This window comes from Caretta caretta, chromosome 21, assembly GCF_965140235.1.
Source record: "Caretta caretta isolate rCarCar2 chromosome 21, rCarCar1.hap1, whole genome shotgun sequence".
NCBI classification, from domain to species: Eukaryota; Metazoa; Chordata; order Testudines; family Cheloniidae; genus Caretta; species Caretta caretta.
In genome coordinates this window covers 15,373,128-15,389,985 of record NC_134226.1, presented here as the reverse complement: position 1 = coordinate 15,389,985, position 16,858 = coordinate 15,373,128, and the positions used below count along the sequence as shown (strand labels likewise).

General features: G+C 59.6%; 1 protein-coding gene across 4 annotated transcripts; it reads left to right on the top strand.

Annotated features, from left to right (window-relative positions):
• The first annotated feature begins 7,950 nt into the window (after positions 1–7,950).
• Positions 7,951–15,005, top strand: ELF3 (E74 like ETS transcription factor 3). 4 transcript variants are annotated; one of them, XM_048827115.2, is made up of 9 exons: positions 7,951–8,076; positions 9,135–9,284; positions 10,157–10,378; positions 10,723–10,815; positions 10,925–11,050; positions 11,389–11,481; positions 12,418–12,534; positions 13,282–13,477; positions 13,762–15,005. In XM_048827115.2, the coding sequence occupies exons 2-9, from the start codon at positions 9,143–9,145 to the stop codon at positions 13,871–13,873; spliced, it is 1,101 nt and encodes a 366-aa protein (XP_048683072.1). In that variant the 5' UTR covers positions 7,951–8,076; positions 9,135–9,142; the 3' UTR covers positions 13,874–15,005. The 4 variants fall into 4 exon arrangements, with proteins under 4 accessions (XP_048683072.1, XP_048683071.1, XP_048683073.1 ...); XM_048827114.2 differs by having other exon boundaries at positions 9,132–9,284; XM_048827116.2 differs by lacking the exon at positions 7,951–8,076 and adding an exon at positions 8,083–8,262.
• The last annotated feature ends 1,853 nt before the right edge of the window (positions 15,006–16,858 follow it).

Sequence of the window (16,858 nt, the reverse complement as noted above, 5' to 3'; positions counted from 1 at the left end):
TGGCTTCTGCAGCTGGCACGCTGTCCCTATGCAGAGTGGGACCCGGGTGCCAGCCAGGCCGCTTTCGGGCTCCCAGCCACGATGGGCTCCCAGCCGCGACGGGCTCCCGGCCGCTGGTTAAGATCACTGCACGTGCAGCCAAGTGCACAACGTGAAAAGCCCTGCGCGTTGCATCTTGTGACCAGCAAGGCAGTAGAAAAACTGGCCGGGGGAACCCCTAAGAAGCTGCCATAAATCCCCCTCTGCCCCCTTCTGACTCTGGGGTCTTCAGTGCCATGGGCTGGGGGGAGCTGGAGTGGTTGGGCTGGGTGGTTAGTTATGGTGGCTGGTTTATTAAGGGAAACGGAGGTGTCTGGGGGCCCTGGCATTGATTTCCTAGTCCCCAGCCCTCAGCAGCAGCAGCATGGGGCACTGGAATGGGAGTTAGGACGCCTGGGTTCTTCTTGGCTCTGCAATGGACGTGCTGGGCAAGTCACTGCCTCTCTTAGCCTCAGTTTGCCCACCTGTAACCTAGTCCAGTGCTATTAATCCTGACAGAACTGCCGCAAGTGACATCTAACCTGTCCCCTTTGTGCCGGGGAGCCCCGTCGAGTTCTGCCCAAGGCTGTGCTCTCGCTCGCTGGCCGGCCAGCTGGAAGGACTTGGCTGAGCTAAGCAGCCCTGCAGGGAGGTAGTTGCAGATTCATAAACCTCTCTACGTGCTGCAGTCACTAGGGGGTGCCAGAGAGCCATGGTGTGTTCGTGTGGGTTGCACAAGCACATAATTTGGCATGCTCCTTCTGAAAGGCGGCATGGCTGAGGTTTGGCTGCCTTAGATCAGGTCTCTGGGTTCTGTCCCAAGCTCTGAGTCATCTATAAAGGGGACGAGAGGGAGTTGCCTCCCCTAGGGTGGCAGTATGTGGCCTTGGTTAATGTGAAGGGCTCAGAGCAGTTTGCAGAAGAGCTCCCTTGGAAGTCGGTAGCTCAGGGCATCGTGCAGAGGAGGTGCCCTCTTTCCACCCCAAATTGCGTGAAGCACGTTGCTCATGGTGCTCTGACAGGCACTCCTGCAGCAGGGGCTGGTGAGAGCTGGCAGGATTGCATCAGCACCCTGGGCCAAGGCCCAGCCATCTGCCTAAGCGGATTTCAGTGGATCACTGTCCATATTAACCACCTCACTGAACTTGAGCCCCTGCCATTGCCCATCCAGCAGAGACTCCCTGCAGCAGCCTCGCACCAGGAATGTGTCCCCAGCCTCGAGCGAAGCTGGAGAGCCCCAGACCCCAGGCCAGGAGCTATTCCAGTCACCTCTGCCATAGCAGGGGTAGGGCAAAGGCAAGGGCCAGCAGAGGTGGCCTTGGGACACCTTTAAAAGTGCAGGGCAGGCAGCACTGGTATCCCTACTGAACGCTGCCCCTGCTCCGCTGGGTACTGTGCTGAAAGGGCTGTGAGCAGCACCAGCCTGCCCCTTGGAGGCTAGCGAAGGGCAGCCAAGTGACCCCTGCTTTGAGCCTCCACCGGCCCGTGCCCCCAGGCCTGTCCCTGGTGCCCTGGCAGAGGCCTGGGGTGAGGGACGGGCCACATGGCAGGTGGTGGCTGACACAGCCCCTGCTGTGAGCGAAGGTTTGTTTGGATCCAGGCATGAGAAGATTCATTTGCCCCACTGGACGTCCCCCACCCTGAGCTGTACCACGAGCGAGAAGCATCTGTACACAGCGCGCCCATCCCCCCTATCCCTGGGCACCGTCCGGCCTGGCCCCTCAGCTTGCTGCACCGTGGGCAGCAGCAGGACCTGCCTCCTTGCAGGGCCGTGTCCAGGTCCCGTCCCCAAGCAGCTGCCCTTGGTTCACCCAATGCTGGGCCTCCACGCTGGGAATGTCTGCGGGGAGCTGTGTGGGCGAGGGGTGTGCAGCCTGGCTCTGCATCCACCTGGTCAGTTTCAGTGCCATGGTTATTTCAGACCTTAGCCTCTGCTCAGGGACTGGGGCTCCCTGGCCCCGGGGTTGGGGATGGGCTCAGATTGTCTGGAGAGCTCCTGTGGGGCTGGGCTGGCCTCTTTCCAGTGCTGACAGCCTGAATCCCAGCTGAGCTGCTCCATAGGCCTAAATCTCCCCTGGGAAAGGCCTTCCGGTGTGCAGCACCCATGGGGCCCACTGCCATGGGGACTGGGGATGGGAACTGCAGATTGATCAGCGATCTCAAAGCATGTGCCGTGCAGTGAGTTAAGCAGCTTTCCAAGCCGCAGCAAGATAGGTGATACTGATGGGGAAACTGAGGCATGGAGAAGGGAAGGGCCTCTTGACACCCCATCACCCGCTCTAAGCACATGCCATCCCAAGGGGGCCGCTGGAAGATGGGGCCCTAGTGATGGGAGGGGCATGGTGCCAAACACTGCGTGTGCCCAGGGGGTACAGCCTGCGAATGGAATAAGTAGCACCACCCTCTGAGCTGCACCAGGTTAACCCAGAGAAGGGCATTTCCTCGGGTATCGCCATCAGGAAGGGAGAAGGGCAGGGGCCGCCATGGGCAGCTTGTGCTGCGCTGAGTTCCCCAGCAGCCGCAGGACCACCTGACCCTGGGTCACTGAAACCTCTGCTCAGCCAGTTACACCCCGGTCTGGGCTCGTCCCAGCGGGTGGTAAGTCATACCGTGGTACTCAACCAATTTATCATTGTGCCTGCGGCCTACAATGTGTTACCTGGACTGCAGGTTGAGAACCACAGCGCCCCCCCCCCCCCCCCAGACCCTATGCCCAGCGCCTCCCGCCCAGAGACCCCTTCACAGAGTGGGGCCAAGAGCAGAGCCTTGGGTGGGGCGCCAGGCAGCAGGGACCTTGGACTCAGCCATGTGGGACTGGGTGGCAGCCCCGACCCTAGACCCCCGCTGCGCGGCCCAGCTGTGTGTGGATTGGGCTGCCGGCAGCTCACGAACTGGGAACCGCTGCCCAGAGGCTACATGTTTTGGGTGTCGGATTCAGGGTGCATTTCCTCCTGGGAATAGCCTGCCCTCTTCCCAGCAGCAGGTTGTTTGGGAGGGCAGGGGCAGTTCCCCGCGCTGGCGTGCGACTTAGCTGGTTAGGGAGGAGCCGTGAGCAGGCTCAGGGCGGGTGCATGGAGCACCCTGGGGCGTGGGGCTGGTTCTCCTGCATTCCAGGGAGCCAGCGGCTCTGCAGAGGGGGTGTGGCTGGTCTCCCCAGCACGGAAATTCCCACTCAGCCCTGGGCGCAGCTGGGCCCGCGAGCAGTGCAGCAGGGGTTGCTCCCTAGGCCCACTCTGCCTGGAGCAGGTTAGCAGCAGCCAACGAGCCAGAATCAGCATCTGTAACAGACCACCTCTGCACATACACGGGCCCCACAGGTCCCAGCAGGACTCGAACCCTGGCCCTTCAGGACCTGACCCACAGGCCTCCTCTCGCGAGCTAGAGAGGAGCTTGCCGGGGTGCGCCTGAGTGAGCAGCCGGCGGTGCTAGTCGCTGGGACCAGCCATTAGACAGACGGACGGACAACGAGCTGGGTGTGATGCCCACACACCCACAGAATCCTGAGCTGACTGGTCCTGCGACATTCTCCAGCCCCTGCGCCCATCTTGCCTGCCCATGGCTGCACCCACATTGATACCAGCACAGCCTTGGCTGTGCCCAGCCTGCAGTGGCTCTGGTCAGCATGCCTGGTCTCAGCCACGCCGAAGGCTGGGGGCAGAGAGGGCACTTTCCGCTGAGCCTGTCCCCATGCCCAGGAGCCCGGTGCCCACCGAGGGCAATGTCTGCCAGTGCTGTGACGTCCAGCTCACGGACCGCCTGGCTTCTCTCTCCCAATCTTGGTTGGTGACCAGCCTGTGGAACTCACTGACACAAGCTGTTATGGGGGAGGAGAGCTCAGCGGGATTTGGGAAAGGCTTTAGCGAAGGGATTGAGTGAACTGAGGGACACGCCGGGGTCACACGGGCCTCCTGAGTGCCAGCCCCGATGGCAGAGCCAACCCATGCCTTAGAAAGCCTGGCGGGTCCTGCTTTGAGCCGCTGCCAGGTCCGCGCACAGGCTCCATGATTACCCTGCGAGAGTGGCACACGGGATAGACGGGCCAGCCGGAGCGAGAGCCGACAGCTCCATTGGCTGGCAGGAGGTGGGAAGCCCAGGAGAGCTGCTAGCCCAGAGAGCTCCCAGGAGAGAGGGGCCGGGACGCTCCGTCACCACAATGGGGCACTGGGAGTGACGGGCGGCCTGCAGCACGGCCCAGCGACAGCCCATAGCTCAGGGACAAGGCTTCCCGGCAGCGTGTACAGTCCACTGCCCTCACCGGCCGCCCAGGAGAACAATTAGCACCAGCCTCGCACAGGCCACTGCGGGATGTTCTCGAGGACAAAGTGCCGGAGGCCATGACATCGGTCTCCCTCGCACACAAACACACACACACGCCCCTCTGGGTCGCACACACCTGCTCCGTCAGGTCAAACACGTATACAACCGCCTTCCTGCATCACCCACACAAACACACACAACTGCGTTGCTGCGTCACATATACCCCTCCAGGTTACACACACACATACACACCCTCACCAGATCTCTCTCTCTCACACACACTGTCAGGTCTCACGCACAGCGCTGCTCTTAGCAGCCTTGCAGCTGGAGCCGTCCTGTCGGCACCAAGCTCAGCCCAGCGAGGCGGGAACACGAAATGTTCCCAATGAACCTGCCAATCGATCAGCTCGTCCTGGGCACCCCCCTGTCTCCCCACCCCCACATCTCACCCGCTCCTCCCCTTCCCCCACCCTCTGCCAATAAACCCCAGCTATGCTAAAAGCCTGGAGTTGGCATGCAGATCTTGCACTGCGGTGACCTTGCTCTGACAGACTGCAGGTAGCAGTACGCTGCAGAGTTGGGGAACATTGCCTGGGAGGGCTCAGTGATCACCCCCCAAGTTTGGGGAGAGCGAGATCAGTCCGGCCTTGCTTTTTATCGTGAGCCTTGTGCTATTTGGGGGGTGGGAGTCCTTCAAGGCCCAGCTCCCGGAGTCCTGTGATTTCATGAGACTCTCAGCTTGCATTTTTAAAATAAAAGTCCCATTTCTAGCCCTCGTGGTTACCGGGAAAAGCTTGAAAATGCGGGCCCAGCGCCTCCTAATGGTCCTCTGCAGCAAACTGCCATGAGCGGGGGAAAGGTGTGGGAACAGGGCCCTGCTCCTACCAGGGATCCTAGGGACTGGGAACCTAACTCTGTGCAGGGAGGAGCTTAGTGCTGTGGCTAAACGTTCACTTACACACAGGCCAATTGGAGCTAGAACTCCAGAGCAAGATCTTGAACCCAGGGCTACCCCAGCAGCGCCCTCACCACCGGGCTCTGGCCGCGCACCCCTCTCCCCCGGCGCGATTCCTCGGAAAGCTTTTGTTGCTGTTCCCGTGCAGACTGAAAACACATTTCGAAACCCGCTGACAGGCATCGGTGTCCTCCGGCTCGAACACACACTCGGCAGCCTCTGCAAGCTGGCCCCAGCCTGCACAAACAGCCCTTCGCAGCGGCCATGCCTCTGGGGGTGTTTGGCTCCTTCAGCCAGGGGCACGTTTTCCACACTGTAAGTCCAGGCTGCTGCTGAGTGTACCCCCAAAAGGACGCTACCCCAGACATGGCCACCAGAGGGCAGTGAGGCCCAGGGCTTGTGTGGCAGACGCACCTGTTGTCCTGCAGGTGCACAGGTGTGAGTGGGACAGAGATCAGCATGGGCAGAATCCGCACGTCTGGCCACTGCTGCTCCCCGAGTCTCTCCCAGGGGAACTTGGGAGCTCAGCCCGGCTCTGCGGCTGCTCAGTTCTTGGGCAGGCTCCAGGCTATGCTGGGGGCAAAAGCAGCTTCTCCAGCTCGGACCTGTGGGGCAAGTTGGATTTCGGGCAGGGGAGTGCAGGGATTATATAGTGGGGCATGTTTCCCACCGGGACGCATCCTGAGAGCAGGGCTGTGAGAAAGCCCTGCTATTTCAACGGCCTGCCCTGTGCTGCGTGGGGTGGCCACGCACCATGAAACAGCTGCCACGTTCCGCCCCGAGGGGGCTGCATTTCAACAGCAGGTGGGAGTGATCTCGGTGGGGGGGGGCGCTTTATAAGCTAGTTTTGGACTCTTGGGTGAAAGGGTCGGAAGGATGGTCTAGGAACTAGTTACTGGGTTGGCTGAGCCTCAGTTGTTAGAGAGGGATACTGAGGGTCCTGCTTTGCGCAGGGGGTGGGACTAGATATCTCCGGAGGTCCCTCCCAACCCTGATCTTCTCTGATACAGGGGCTGGGGCAGTTAAAATGCCACTGAAGAGGGATAACATCTCACCCCGATTGTGCCTCTAGCCTCCTCAGTCAAAACTGGCTCGCTTTCAGACGCAGGCAACAGTGCAAACCTCCAGGAGCGGCGTGGGGGAGGGGGCGCAATGGCTGCTGGTCCCCACGCACGGCGGGAGTCTCCGTGCGTTAAGGCGTAGTGCCCAGAAAGCGAAGGCTGGGTGGTGTCCCGGTCACACACAACGCACTAATGACTGTCCTGAAGAACAATGAAATTAGCCTGCGTCGTTAGCCAGCTTGCCCTGCTGTCACTTGGATGACATCACAGGCCCAGGTAACTCCAAGGCCTTCCCAGAAGTGGGGTAACTGGGTGTGACGTCACTGGGCGGAGGCGTGAGACGCCCTGTGACCGGAGTGGCTGGTTAGGTGGGCTGTTCACAGCCGCAGCGGGGGCTAAACTCGGGCCACCCGGAAGCACGGACTTTGCAGGGTCACAAATGGTGCAGCGCTCGGCCTTGAAGGCGCTCCACTCGTCCGTGCGAGAGCGCTGTCGTGCATGCTTGTGAATGTGTGTGTGCACACACTGTGCGGCCTCTGGGTGTGCCCGTATGCATTGTCGCACACTCAGCCATCCCTTCCAGGCCAGGATGCAGCCCGCGTGTGGCGACACCCGGCAGTGCAGGCTGGGAGCTGGACAGCTGGCGAGAACCACGGGATCCATCCGTGACCCGCAGCCGCTGTAACGAATCCCCCGCCCACCCATTCCAGCCCGGTCGTGTGCACACATGCGTGCGGCATGCGTGTGTGTGAGTGTGAGCGAGATGCCACTGACTGGCAGGGCTGGGACAAACAGCCCTCTCCAGCGCCTGGGAAGTGGAGGGACGGGAATGGGCGGGAGGGACCCCAGCCCAGCCGGAGCTGGTCAGAAATAAACCCATGCGTACATTGGAAGCAGCAGAATAAGGAAAATCCTCTCTTCCCATCACCGGATTTACACCATTCTCTGGTCAAATCAGCTGCCCCCCAGGGCCCAGCCCAGCTCCGGGCCTGGCTGGGGGAGGCTTAGGGCCTGTCTCGCCCAGTGGTGCTGTCCTGGCTCCGGAGGCTCTGTCCCCGCATCAGGCTGGCCAAGTGGCAAACAGGCCCCTCCTCTAATGGCCCAGCGTGGTTACACTCCAGACGGTGCAGTGCCCATTTTAGAGGGGTCATTTACGAGGGCCGGGCTGAACCCGAACTCCAGACTTTTGGGGGATCCGGAGCTGCCGCTGAGGTTCTTAGCTCAGCCAATGGGAGCCACAACTTGTTGGTGGGGGCCGAGCACAGGTTTGTCTGGTCACAGCTGCCCCCTTCCCCCCATGCTGGACTCCTGGCAGGGAGAGGCCCGGCTGGCACGCCAGCCCCTTACATGGCTGCCATTCCCGGCAGGGAGGAGGCAGCCGATTAGCCTGCTTTTGTGAGCAAACAAACACGTGAGATTAGAAAGAGAGAAAAACACGGTGAGGGGTGAGACGCTGGCACAGGCCGGGCGAGGGCTTTGACAATCATTAAACTGGCCAGCCCTGATTTCCCGGCAAGAAAGCACTGGCAAGGGGCCAGTGGCACCCATTATGCAAATCCGATGAAGCTTGGAGCTTGAATGCTTTGGCTAGGAATTCCCCTAGAGCCCTGAGATCATGTTACCGAAGATACATGCTATATAAGGTGAGATACCCGGGAGGGGCCGCCTATAGGGGTAGGCGCAAAGGCACAGATGAGTAGTGGTTAGAAGCCAGCGGTGCACCTGGAGTATTTACACCCTCCCTTCGCTGCCTGTGGATTAACTGCTGCTGCTGGGGGCACTGTGGTAGGTACCAAAGCCTTTGTGCGCCGTGCTGGATAGGGTCTGTTACACGTCCCCCAGGGCGGAGGAGTTTGTACGCCCTCCGCTAGCTGCTCCTTATTCGCCAGCCACCTGTTGGTCAAACAAGCCCTTTGGGCATTCGGGGTAGAAAGCACCTGCACAGACCTCCGCCGCCCTGGGCTGAGCCAGGTGAGTGTCGGCAATCCTGCTCGCCGGCTCTCATGCCCGGGCAGGCGGGTCGATGGTGGGAGGGTCACTGCTCTGGGTCATTTAAGGCCGGGTTCGAGGACTGGGCTGAGGACACTGGCATCCAGGGAGCCGGTGGGAGGGAGCGAGTGTGGCTGGCCGGGCACCCCTGGCTGCACGGGGGCTGGGGCGCTTTGGGAGATGGGGCCATGGGGTGAGTGGTGACGACCGATTTTGCACATGGCCTCTTTCCCGGCGGAGCAGCCAGACCACAGCTCTCTGCAGATGGCAGCGCGATGAGCCTGCTAAGCAGGAGACTCCGAGTGCCATCCAACCCGGCCCCCCTGCGCAGCCCCGTCCTCCTGGCCAGGTGCTACCAGACTTACACCCTGGATGGAAGGAGGCCTTGGAACGAATGACAGCGGCTTGTTCTCATCCTTGTGCTCTGTCAGCGGCTGGCTGACAGCATTAAACTGTTTGGGACGCAGCCTCCAGCCCTGGGGGAGCCTGTCTCTGTTCCCTTTTACAGCGAAGGGCAGCAAAGGGCCCAGAGAACACAGGGTGCTTTCCAATGGTCCAGTGAGGGCTTGAGCCTTTTTGATGTGGTGACGATTCACCCCGGCTTGAAATCTGCAGGCTGAGCTCGGATCCCGGCTGCCCCGGATCGCGGCGGACCCTGGGCCTGAGGCACCAGAAGGGGCACGGGAAGCAGGGAGATGCACAGACTGCTGGCTGTGACCCTGTCCCCTCCGTGGGGCAGGGCAGGGCGGGGCGGGCTCCGTGCTCCCAGGCTGTACCCTGCCCAGCTTGGCAAGGTCTGTATCTCGCAGGCGGTGCTGGCTGGAGTCATGCTGACAGGTGCAATCTCTTAGCAGAGAGCTCTATGGCAGGATCCTGTGAAATCAGCAACATCTTCTCGAACTACATCAGCGCCATGTACCAGCCGGAGGAGGCTCAGCCCCCCATGGAACTGCTGGCCCACCTGGGGAAGGAGGACAACCTCGCGCTGCCTGCGGAGACCACAGGTGGGGCTGGAGCCTGCGTGCCATGGGGCAGAGCCAGGCAGGAGACCTGCAGTGACAATGAGTCAGGGCATAAGCTAATCACCAGATGGAATCCCGCCCCTGGAACAGAAGGGAGATAGGGTTGCCTAGTAGTTAGCACACAGGACTGGGATTTAGGACACCTGGGTTCTATTCCCACCTCTGCTACTGGGTGACCTGGGGAAGTCCCTGCTCCTCTCCGTGCCTCAGTTTCCCTCTCTAAATGCTACTTTCAATAGCTCCCCTAGAGGGTTGCCTGCCAGGTTTATCCTATTAACATGTGGATCCCATGGGAGGCTGGATGGAAGATGTTTTGAAGGTGCAAAGTGTTACTGTTATTGTTTGTTTGCCCCATTGCCCGGGTGCATTATGGGGGCAGGTTGGGAGTTCAGCTTCCTTCCTCTGCAGCATCAGGGTTTAGTCTGCTGCCAGAGACAGGGGACTGGGTCGGATGGGCCACCGGCCAGCTGGGGCTCGTGGAAGGGGGAAGATCACTCTTGGGCGTTGGGATTGGGGTGGGGTCCCCCATACCCTCTGGTGGGTCTGCAGTGCCCTTTGGGGAAGGACTGGGCTGGGAGCTGAGAAGCTGCCCTCGGCCATTCCCTCGGACCCTGCCGTCAGGCAGGATCCGAGATAAAGGAGCAGGCAACAGGGGCACATGACAATGCCACAACAGTGACTAAGCAAGATAACCTCCCCCCCCGCCGCCCATCTGACTCTCTGTGCCCAGCAGAGCCAACTCCACCCCTTGTGATGTGGGCTCATCGAGAGCCCTGCCCAGCCAGCCAGAGCCAGGGCCGGGTGCCCCATGGGGTGAGCAGCGCCTCTGAGCCCTGCTCCTTTCTTCCCAACAGAGAAGCCGGCCTGGTTCAGCGAGCTCCCGTACTTCTGGAGCAAGGCGCAGGTGCTGGAGTGGATCAGCTACCACGTGGAGAAGAACAAGTACGACGCCAGTGCCATCAACTTCTCCTGCTGCAACATGGACGGCTACATGCTCTGCCACTGCACGCCGGAGCAGCTGCGGCTCATTTTCGGGCCACTCGGGGACGAGCTCTACGCCCGCCTCCATGAGATCGGTGAGTGCCAGTGACCCAGCACAGATCTTCCTCCGCCGCATGCCAGCAGGGCCCACAGTGAGCTAGCCCTGCCTAGCCAGCCAGAGCTGGGGACGGGCACCTCCTTGGGGCTTCCAAACTGGCATGTCCCCAGTCCCTGCTGCCCTATAACCCGGGGCAAGGCCCATTCCTTTCCTGAGACTCCGGTTAGAAGGGAGGTTTGGGTGGCACATTGGAGAGTGTAGAAGGGCTTGTACCAGAAGAGCAGGGGGAACAGCTGGAACCCATGGGATGAGCATGGGGAGGTGCCTTTGCCCTTTGGACTGGTCAAATAAAATTAATTCCTATCTGCCCCCCTCCTGCAGTCTCGGTCTCCGATGAGCTGACCTGGATCATTGACCTGCTAGAGAAAGAGGACATGTCTTCCCAAGAGATCTTCCAGGACTCCAGTGCCTCAGGTAAGAGAAGCACCCTGGCCACACCTTGTCCCTCGAGGCCCCTGCCGTGTGCATGTCCGTTACCTGGATGGGGCTCACCCTTTCCTGCTCTCTCCTCCACTGTTTCTAGAGCTGGGAAACTCGTACACGAAGGAATCCCTGGAGGAGATGAAATCCACAAACCCTTTCATCCAGGCAGACTTCAGCTACATTTCCGGTGCCTTGTCTCCAGGCAGCTCTGACATCTCTGCCTCAGGTAAAGTCCTCGTCGCTCACGTTCGGCGTCAGGGCATCCTTGGCCATGGCGCAGGCCCGGGCTCTCCCATCAGTAGGCTCTCCCATCAGTCCTGGATGGCCCTGTGTCTGCTCCCGTCTCGTGTGTGGTTCTCTGGGATGGGGACACAGCCCTACATCTGGGTTCTAGTTGGAGACCCTGCCCTGTTTCATGCAAGAGTTCCCCAAAAACCCATTCCAGGGCAGACCACCTGCTGGGGAGTATTTGGTGTGTCTGGCCGGGAGAACTGCTTTCTGCTGATTAGAAGTGTTTCTGGAGGGGAATAACTGGAAATCCAACCTATCCGCTTTGCCCTCCAGGGACCGGGATGTCCCACAGCCCCAACTCCCAAGACTCCGGTGGAAGTGACATAGATCCCGACCCGACAGAAGTGAAGTTGTTCTCCTCTGATGGTGAGTCGCCTCCTTCCCAACTGGTGGGGAGAGAGATGAGCTTGGGGCAGGGCAAGGCTGGAAAAAAAACAGGGTCAGGGAGGGAAAGGAAAGGCCCCTTCCCACTGGAGAGAGCTTGGTTGGTTCCCCTCAGCTGGGGAGGAGGCACTGAGAACTGACCCCTGCTATAGGTGGCCTGCCTTAGCTTTCTGCCTCGGAAACTTCTCAGGTGCTCATTGACAAGGTATCCAGGCAGGATGGGTCAAACCCAGGAGCTTTTATCTGGATCTCCCGCACTCTGGAGGGCTGAACGAAATGGAACCTGGGCAGGAAGTAGACCTGGCTTTGGCTCTGGGTTTTGCCTGGGCTTCTTCCTCTGCCCCTGCTTTGTGCCTAGGGAGGGGATGCGATCTGCCTTTGAGACCCTCTGCCCCAGCAGCTGCTGGCAGAACCTTGGTGCCATGGCGACCCAGAAAGGGATGGGCAATGGGACGGATGCCAGCAGCGCCGCGGGCTGGGATGAGGGTGGGGGACTTGGCCAAGGTGTGCCACGCTGCCGTAGGCAGCGGTCAGAAACCCCCTGGTGTGGGGAGCTTTGACTGCATCCCTGTGCCATGCTCAGCGTAACAGGGCAGGATACAGTCCATAGCGACCATTCGAACCAGTGTCCAGGCCTTCTCCCCAGGGCCTACCAGGGAACCCGAGGTGTAGGAGATGGGGGAAGGGGCCCTGTTGCTGGGTGGCTAAACAGGGACCGCCAGTTAGGTCGGGCAGGCTGGCAGTTCCCTGAGCCTGCAGAGGGGACCTGTCCCTAGGGAATTACAATGGTCATCTCGCCTTGTATTTCTAAAGAAGGAGGAGCCAGGAGCTGAGGCTGCTCAGACCCCCCCGGGGCAGGGTGAGCCTGCTATAAAACCCAGACAGGCCCAGTAACGTCTCCCACCTCCTCCCGCACAGATGGCTTTGCCGACTATGACAAAGGGGACGTCAAGCATGGGAAGCGGAAAAGGGGCAGGCCCCGGAAATTCAGCAAGGAGAACAGAGACTGCCTGGAGACCAAGAAGAGCAAACACTGTACGTGAGAGGCCAGGGGGGCTCCTGTGGGCTAGGGTGGCTATGCCCTGGCTCGTCCGGGTGCTGAAGTTAATGGCCAGCCCTGGAATTGACCAGGACAGTTGTCTCGGCCGTGTTTGGGGAGGGGAGGTGGGAGGAGGGATGGGGGCTCCTAGCCCATAGTACGTTGAGGGCCAGCCCCTTGCACGGTGCAGCCTTTAGGCACTGATCCTCAAAGGGGTTTGGGTGCCTAACTGCCACTGATTTCAAGGGAATCGGAGCCCCCAGTGCTTTCCGATTGGTGCTGATGGTCCGGTGATTCCTAAGGTCCAATCCCTGGTCCCAGTGCATGGCCCCAGTAGGTGGGCTGGGTGCAAGGGAGTGCCACCACGAGGCTGGGGGCGTGGGGGAGATGGACTGGACTTCCGGATCTGTGTAACTGCACCACCCACAGAGTCTCCTCTGGGGGCTGGGGCCCATGTGCCTCAGTGGGGCACAGCTGCCTAGCCCGTCTGGGCTGCAGCCCCCTGAGTGAGCTCCCATGAGGAGGAACAACACTGGCTCTGCTGCCTATTGGACCTTCTGCAGCCCCGTTGGGTGCAGGGCTGATTTGTTCCCAGGGTGCAGGGAGCTGCCGCTGTTATCATGGAGCTCCCAGCCCTGGCCAGCACTTTCTGCAGAACCTCCTCCAGCCTGCTGGGTTTGTGGGGTCCTGGCTCTGCAGAGCCCCCACATTGAACTGGACCGTCCCTCCTCTCTCTGTTCCAGCCCCGAGAGGGACTCACCTGTGGGAGTTTATCCGGGACATCCTGCTCCACCCCGAGCTGAACGAGGGGCTGATGAAGTGGGAGGACCGACGCGAGGGCGTCTTCAAGTTCCTCCGCTCCGAGGCGGTGGCTCAGCTCTGGGGGCAGAAGAAGAAGAACAGCAGCATGACCTACGAGAAGCTGAGCCGGGCCATGAGGTGGGTTTCAAGGGATTGCCCCCGTCCCGCCCAAGAGAGGCAGGAGCCCCAGCCTGTCTCCAAGGCTCCAGGGCCTACCTCCACCCAAAGCTCCATGCTTTGCCTCCTCTGCTTCCCTACCCTACCCTGACAGCTCCTCTCCCAGCCTCCCCGTAATGGGGCCCTCTCTCAGCCTCCGTCTCTCAGCGTCCTAGGCCTCAGGCTCTTCCCTTTCCAGATGGCCTCCACACCGGCTCCCTGGGCTGCCTTGCATCCAGTGCTGATGTCCCCTCCTTCCCTTCCAGGTACTACTACAAGCGGGAAATCCTGGAGCGGGTTGACGGGAGGCGGCTGGTCTACAAGTTTGGGAAGAACTCCAGTGGCTGGAAGGAGGAGGAAGTATTGAACCGAAAGTAAGGAGCCGGGGGAGCCCTACAAGGACTCGGGCTCTGGCTGTCTGGCCCAGGGGCGAGACCCAAGGCATAATGCACTGAACCGTGCTCCCTAGACAAGAGTTTTTGTCACACGTTGGAGCCCAAAGCTGCTGTCCCGGGCTGTGTGTTAGTCTCCAGCGCCTTCCTAGGGGCACAAGTGTATGTGCTGGTTACCCGCCGGCACCTAGGTAACTACAGCTGATATTTTGGCTCAAGTAGGTTATTGTAAACCATTATTTCTATTGTTGCATTGCTGGACTCTTCTTTCCAAGTGGAATTACAGTGACTCTGGCTGTTCTCAAAGCCTGGAAGAGTGGAAGCGACGTGCTCTGTTCTTCACAATCGAATTCGGGGGACTTCAAATGTCCGAGCAGAGCAGGCGGTCCTGGCTACTGCTGCGGTCAGCCACGGTCTGGGAAGTGGGATGCACCGGTGTGCCAGCTACAGGGGCACTGGCCGCCCCGTGCCATAGATGGAATGAAGAGAACGGGCACTGAGCGCTGTGTCTTTGCCAAGCATGCCCTCTCTGCGCTGCCCGCCGTGGGGCTGCTGCCAGCCATGCGGGCTGTGCGCTGGCATGAGTAGCCTGCTGCTCTGTGAATGGCCCAAGCAGATGCTTTGTGAATTTCGAGCGGCGCTGGCCCAAGGGGAGTAGTAGAGAACTGTGAATTTCAGATGGCTCTGGAGGGACCGTGACAGTAGCCGGGGCATCAGGCAGAGTTTCCCCTCTTTGTTCCTGGGGCATTCGCCTCCTTGCCCCCCAAATCCCATCCCCTCAGTGTGATAGCATCCCCTTTCCCCATGAGGCGCTCTCCTCCTGCTTCTAATTTATATAACATAAACAGAGGGTATATAATGTATATAGAGATCTATTTTTTCATAAATAAGCTTGTTCTTGCGTGATTGTGAGTGTCCTGGAAGCACTTGGCCTCTTCGAACCAGTGACTGTTCTCAGTATTCAGCTGGACTGAAATAAGGTTCTTCTGGCCTTTGACGGTCTCTGTACAGAATGTGGCATTAGTGCGTCCTGACGCTGAGGGGTCTGGCGGACACACAAGGTCTTTTCCTGGTTTGATAATGAGTATATCAGAAATAAATTGTTGCTTTTTTTACAAGCGGCGTGTATGCCTCCTCCTTGGGGCTTCTATAACGACTGGGGGTAAAGTGGGTCCAGGCTGCTCACTGGAGGGGGGGCGGGGGGGGTGTCACAGATTCCATGGTTGCAAGGGACTGTAGTCACCCCCACTAGTCTGACCTCCTCCATTAACCCAATGGTTAATTAACTGAACTGGAGCACAGACTTTTGGGAAACATTTGGCTCGATTTAAAGATGGCCAGTGTGGGAGAACCCACTGCTGCCCTGGGTAAAGTTGTTCCAGGGGTTAATTACCCTCACTTAAAAATTTACGCTGCCCTGGGTAAAGTTGTTCCAGGGGTTAATTACCCTCACTTAAAAATTTACGCTGTATTTCCAGCCAGAATTTGTCTAGCTTCAACTTCCAGCTATTGGGTCGTGTCAGACCTTTGTCTGCTAGACTGAAGAGCCTCTTGTCAAAGATTTGTTCCCCATGTAGGTATTTATGGGCTTTGATCAAGTCACCCCTCAACCTTCTGTTGGTTAAGCTAAATAGATTGAGGGCCTTGAGTCTGTTCCTGATGGACCCATGTCTGTCCCCCCATATTTGCTCTGGGGCCATCTGTCCCTGCCTGAAGTCCAGAGCTCCTTGGTTCTACTGGGGAAGGCTTCCTCGGGACTTAGATGCTGCAGGGAGGGGGCCGTGGAAGGGCTTAGGTAGGCAGGATAGGCAGACCCTGCAGCCCGCACGGACGCACACACAGGGTCCCTGCCGTTGCTGGGGCTGGGTGTTGAAAGCACCTGCCACGTTCTCTTCTCTTCAGGTTCTTCCATCCCTGTAGTATCTGAGATTAAGCAACATGGCCCTGTCTGTCACCCTGGCTGTCTTTGCCCCTTGTTCCCTGGCTGGGGGAGCTGTAGTCTGGCTCTAGCTTGCTGCTCCAAGGCTATGGGTATGGATGGGCTGGGGGACCATGCTCCAGGCTACATCCCTTTGATCAGAGCCCTCCTGGGAGCCTGACCCAGTCTGGAGAAGCCTGTGCGGTGCTGCAGCCACCAAAATGAGCTCTCCGTGTGGGGACTGAACAGACTCTAGCTACTGTTAAAGTGTACGGTGGCTGACCAAAGGATGGTTCCCCTGTGGTCTCTATAAGGGACATCCTGGGGAATCTCACCCACCCTGCTGAGCTAATGCCCTCTAGGTCATTGTGTCCCAAAGGTGTCACGTTGGCTTAGGGCCTTAGGGACCTGGGTCCCCCCACAGGCTTTGCTTCGTGCAAAGTCCAACAGACGAGCCTGTCATACCCAACCCGACACTCATGCAACCACCAGTCCCACAGAGCAGCTCACTCACTCCAGACTGCTTCAGCCTCCACCAGCTCTCTGCAAAGCAGAGGCCTGAAGGCCAGGAAGGGTCTGTAAAAGAAAAGCCACAGTGCAGCCCTTGCCCGCTTATGCCTCTGTGTTGCACCCAGGCTGCTTGTGTTCAGGGCTGACCTCCCCAGGTGGCCGCTCCTGGGCAGGGTCAGTGGGTGGTAACCACACAGAGAGCAGAACTGGGCCAGATGTGCACGATGGCCTTACACTACCCCAGATTGGCTTTGGGGGAGGTGGGAGATTGGTGGGTTTGGGATGGCACTAACATCCTCCCATTGCAGGGGGGCTGGCCCCTTTAAGAGGGAACGGGGTCCAGTGCACCTGTGACTCCCCAGCTGCTTCCCAACTGGGCTTACTGGGCCAGATATAGGAGGTGAGGAAGGGGTAGATGAGGCTGTCTGAGACCAGAGGGGAAGTGGACGGACGGAGCAGCAGAGTGGCTGGAGGGGAAGCGCTGCAGGAGAGCAGCAGCTGGGCGCTGCTGGCGAGGAGCTCTGGGGAGAGCTTTCGGGGGGA

Coding starts and splice junctions, on each gene's coding strand:
- ELF3 (XM_048827115.2), top strand. CDS start 9,143: ATGGCAGGATCCTGTGAAATCAGCAACATCTTCTCGAACTACATCAGC. Junction 11,482..12,417: donor GAAGTTGTTCTCCTCTGATG/GTGAGTCGCCTC, acceptor CCTCCCGCACAG/ATGGCTTTGCCGACTATGAC. Junction 13,478..13,761: donor AAGCTGAGCCGGGCCATGAG/GTGGGTTTCAAG, acceptor CTTCCCTTCCAG/GTACTACTACAAGCGGGAAA.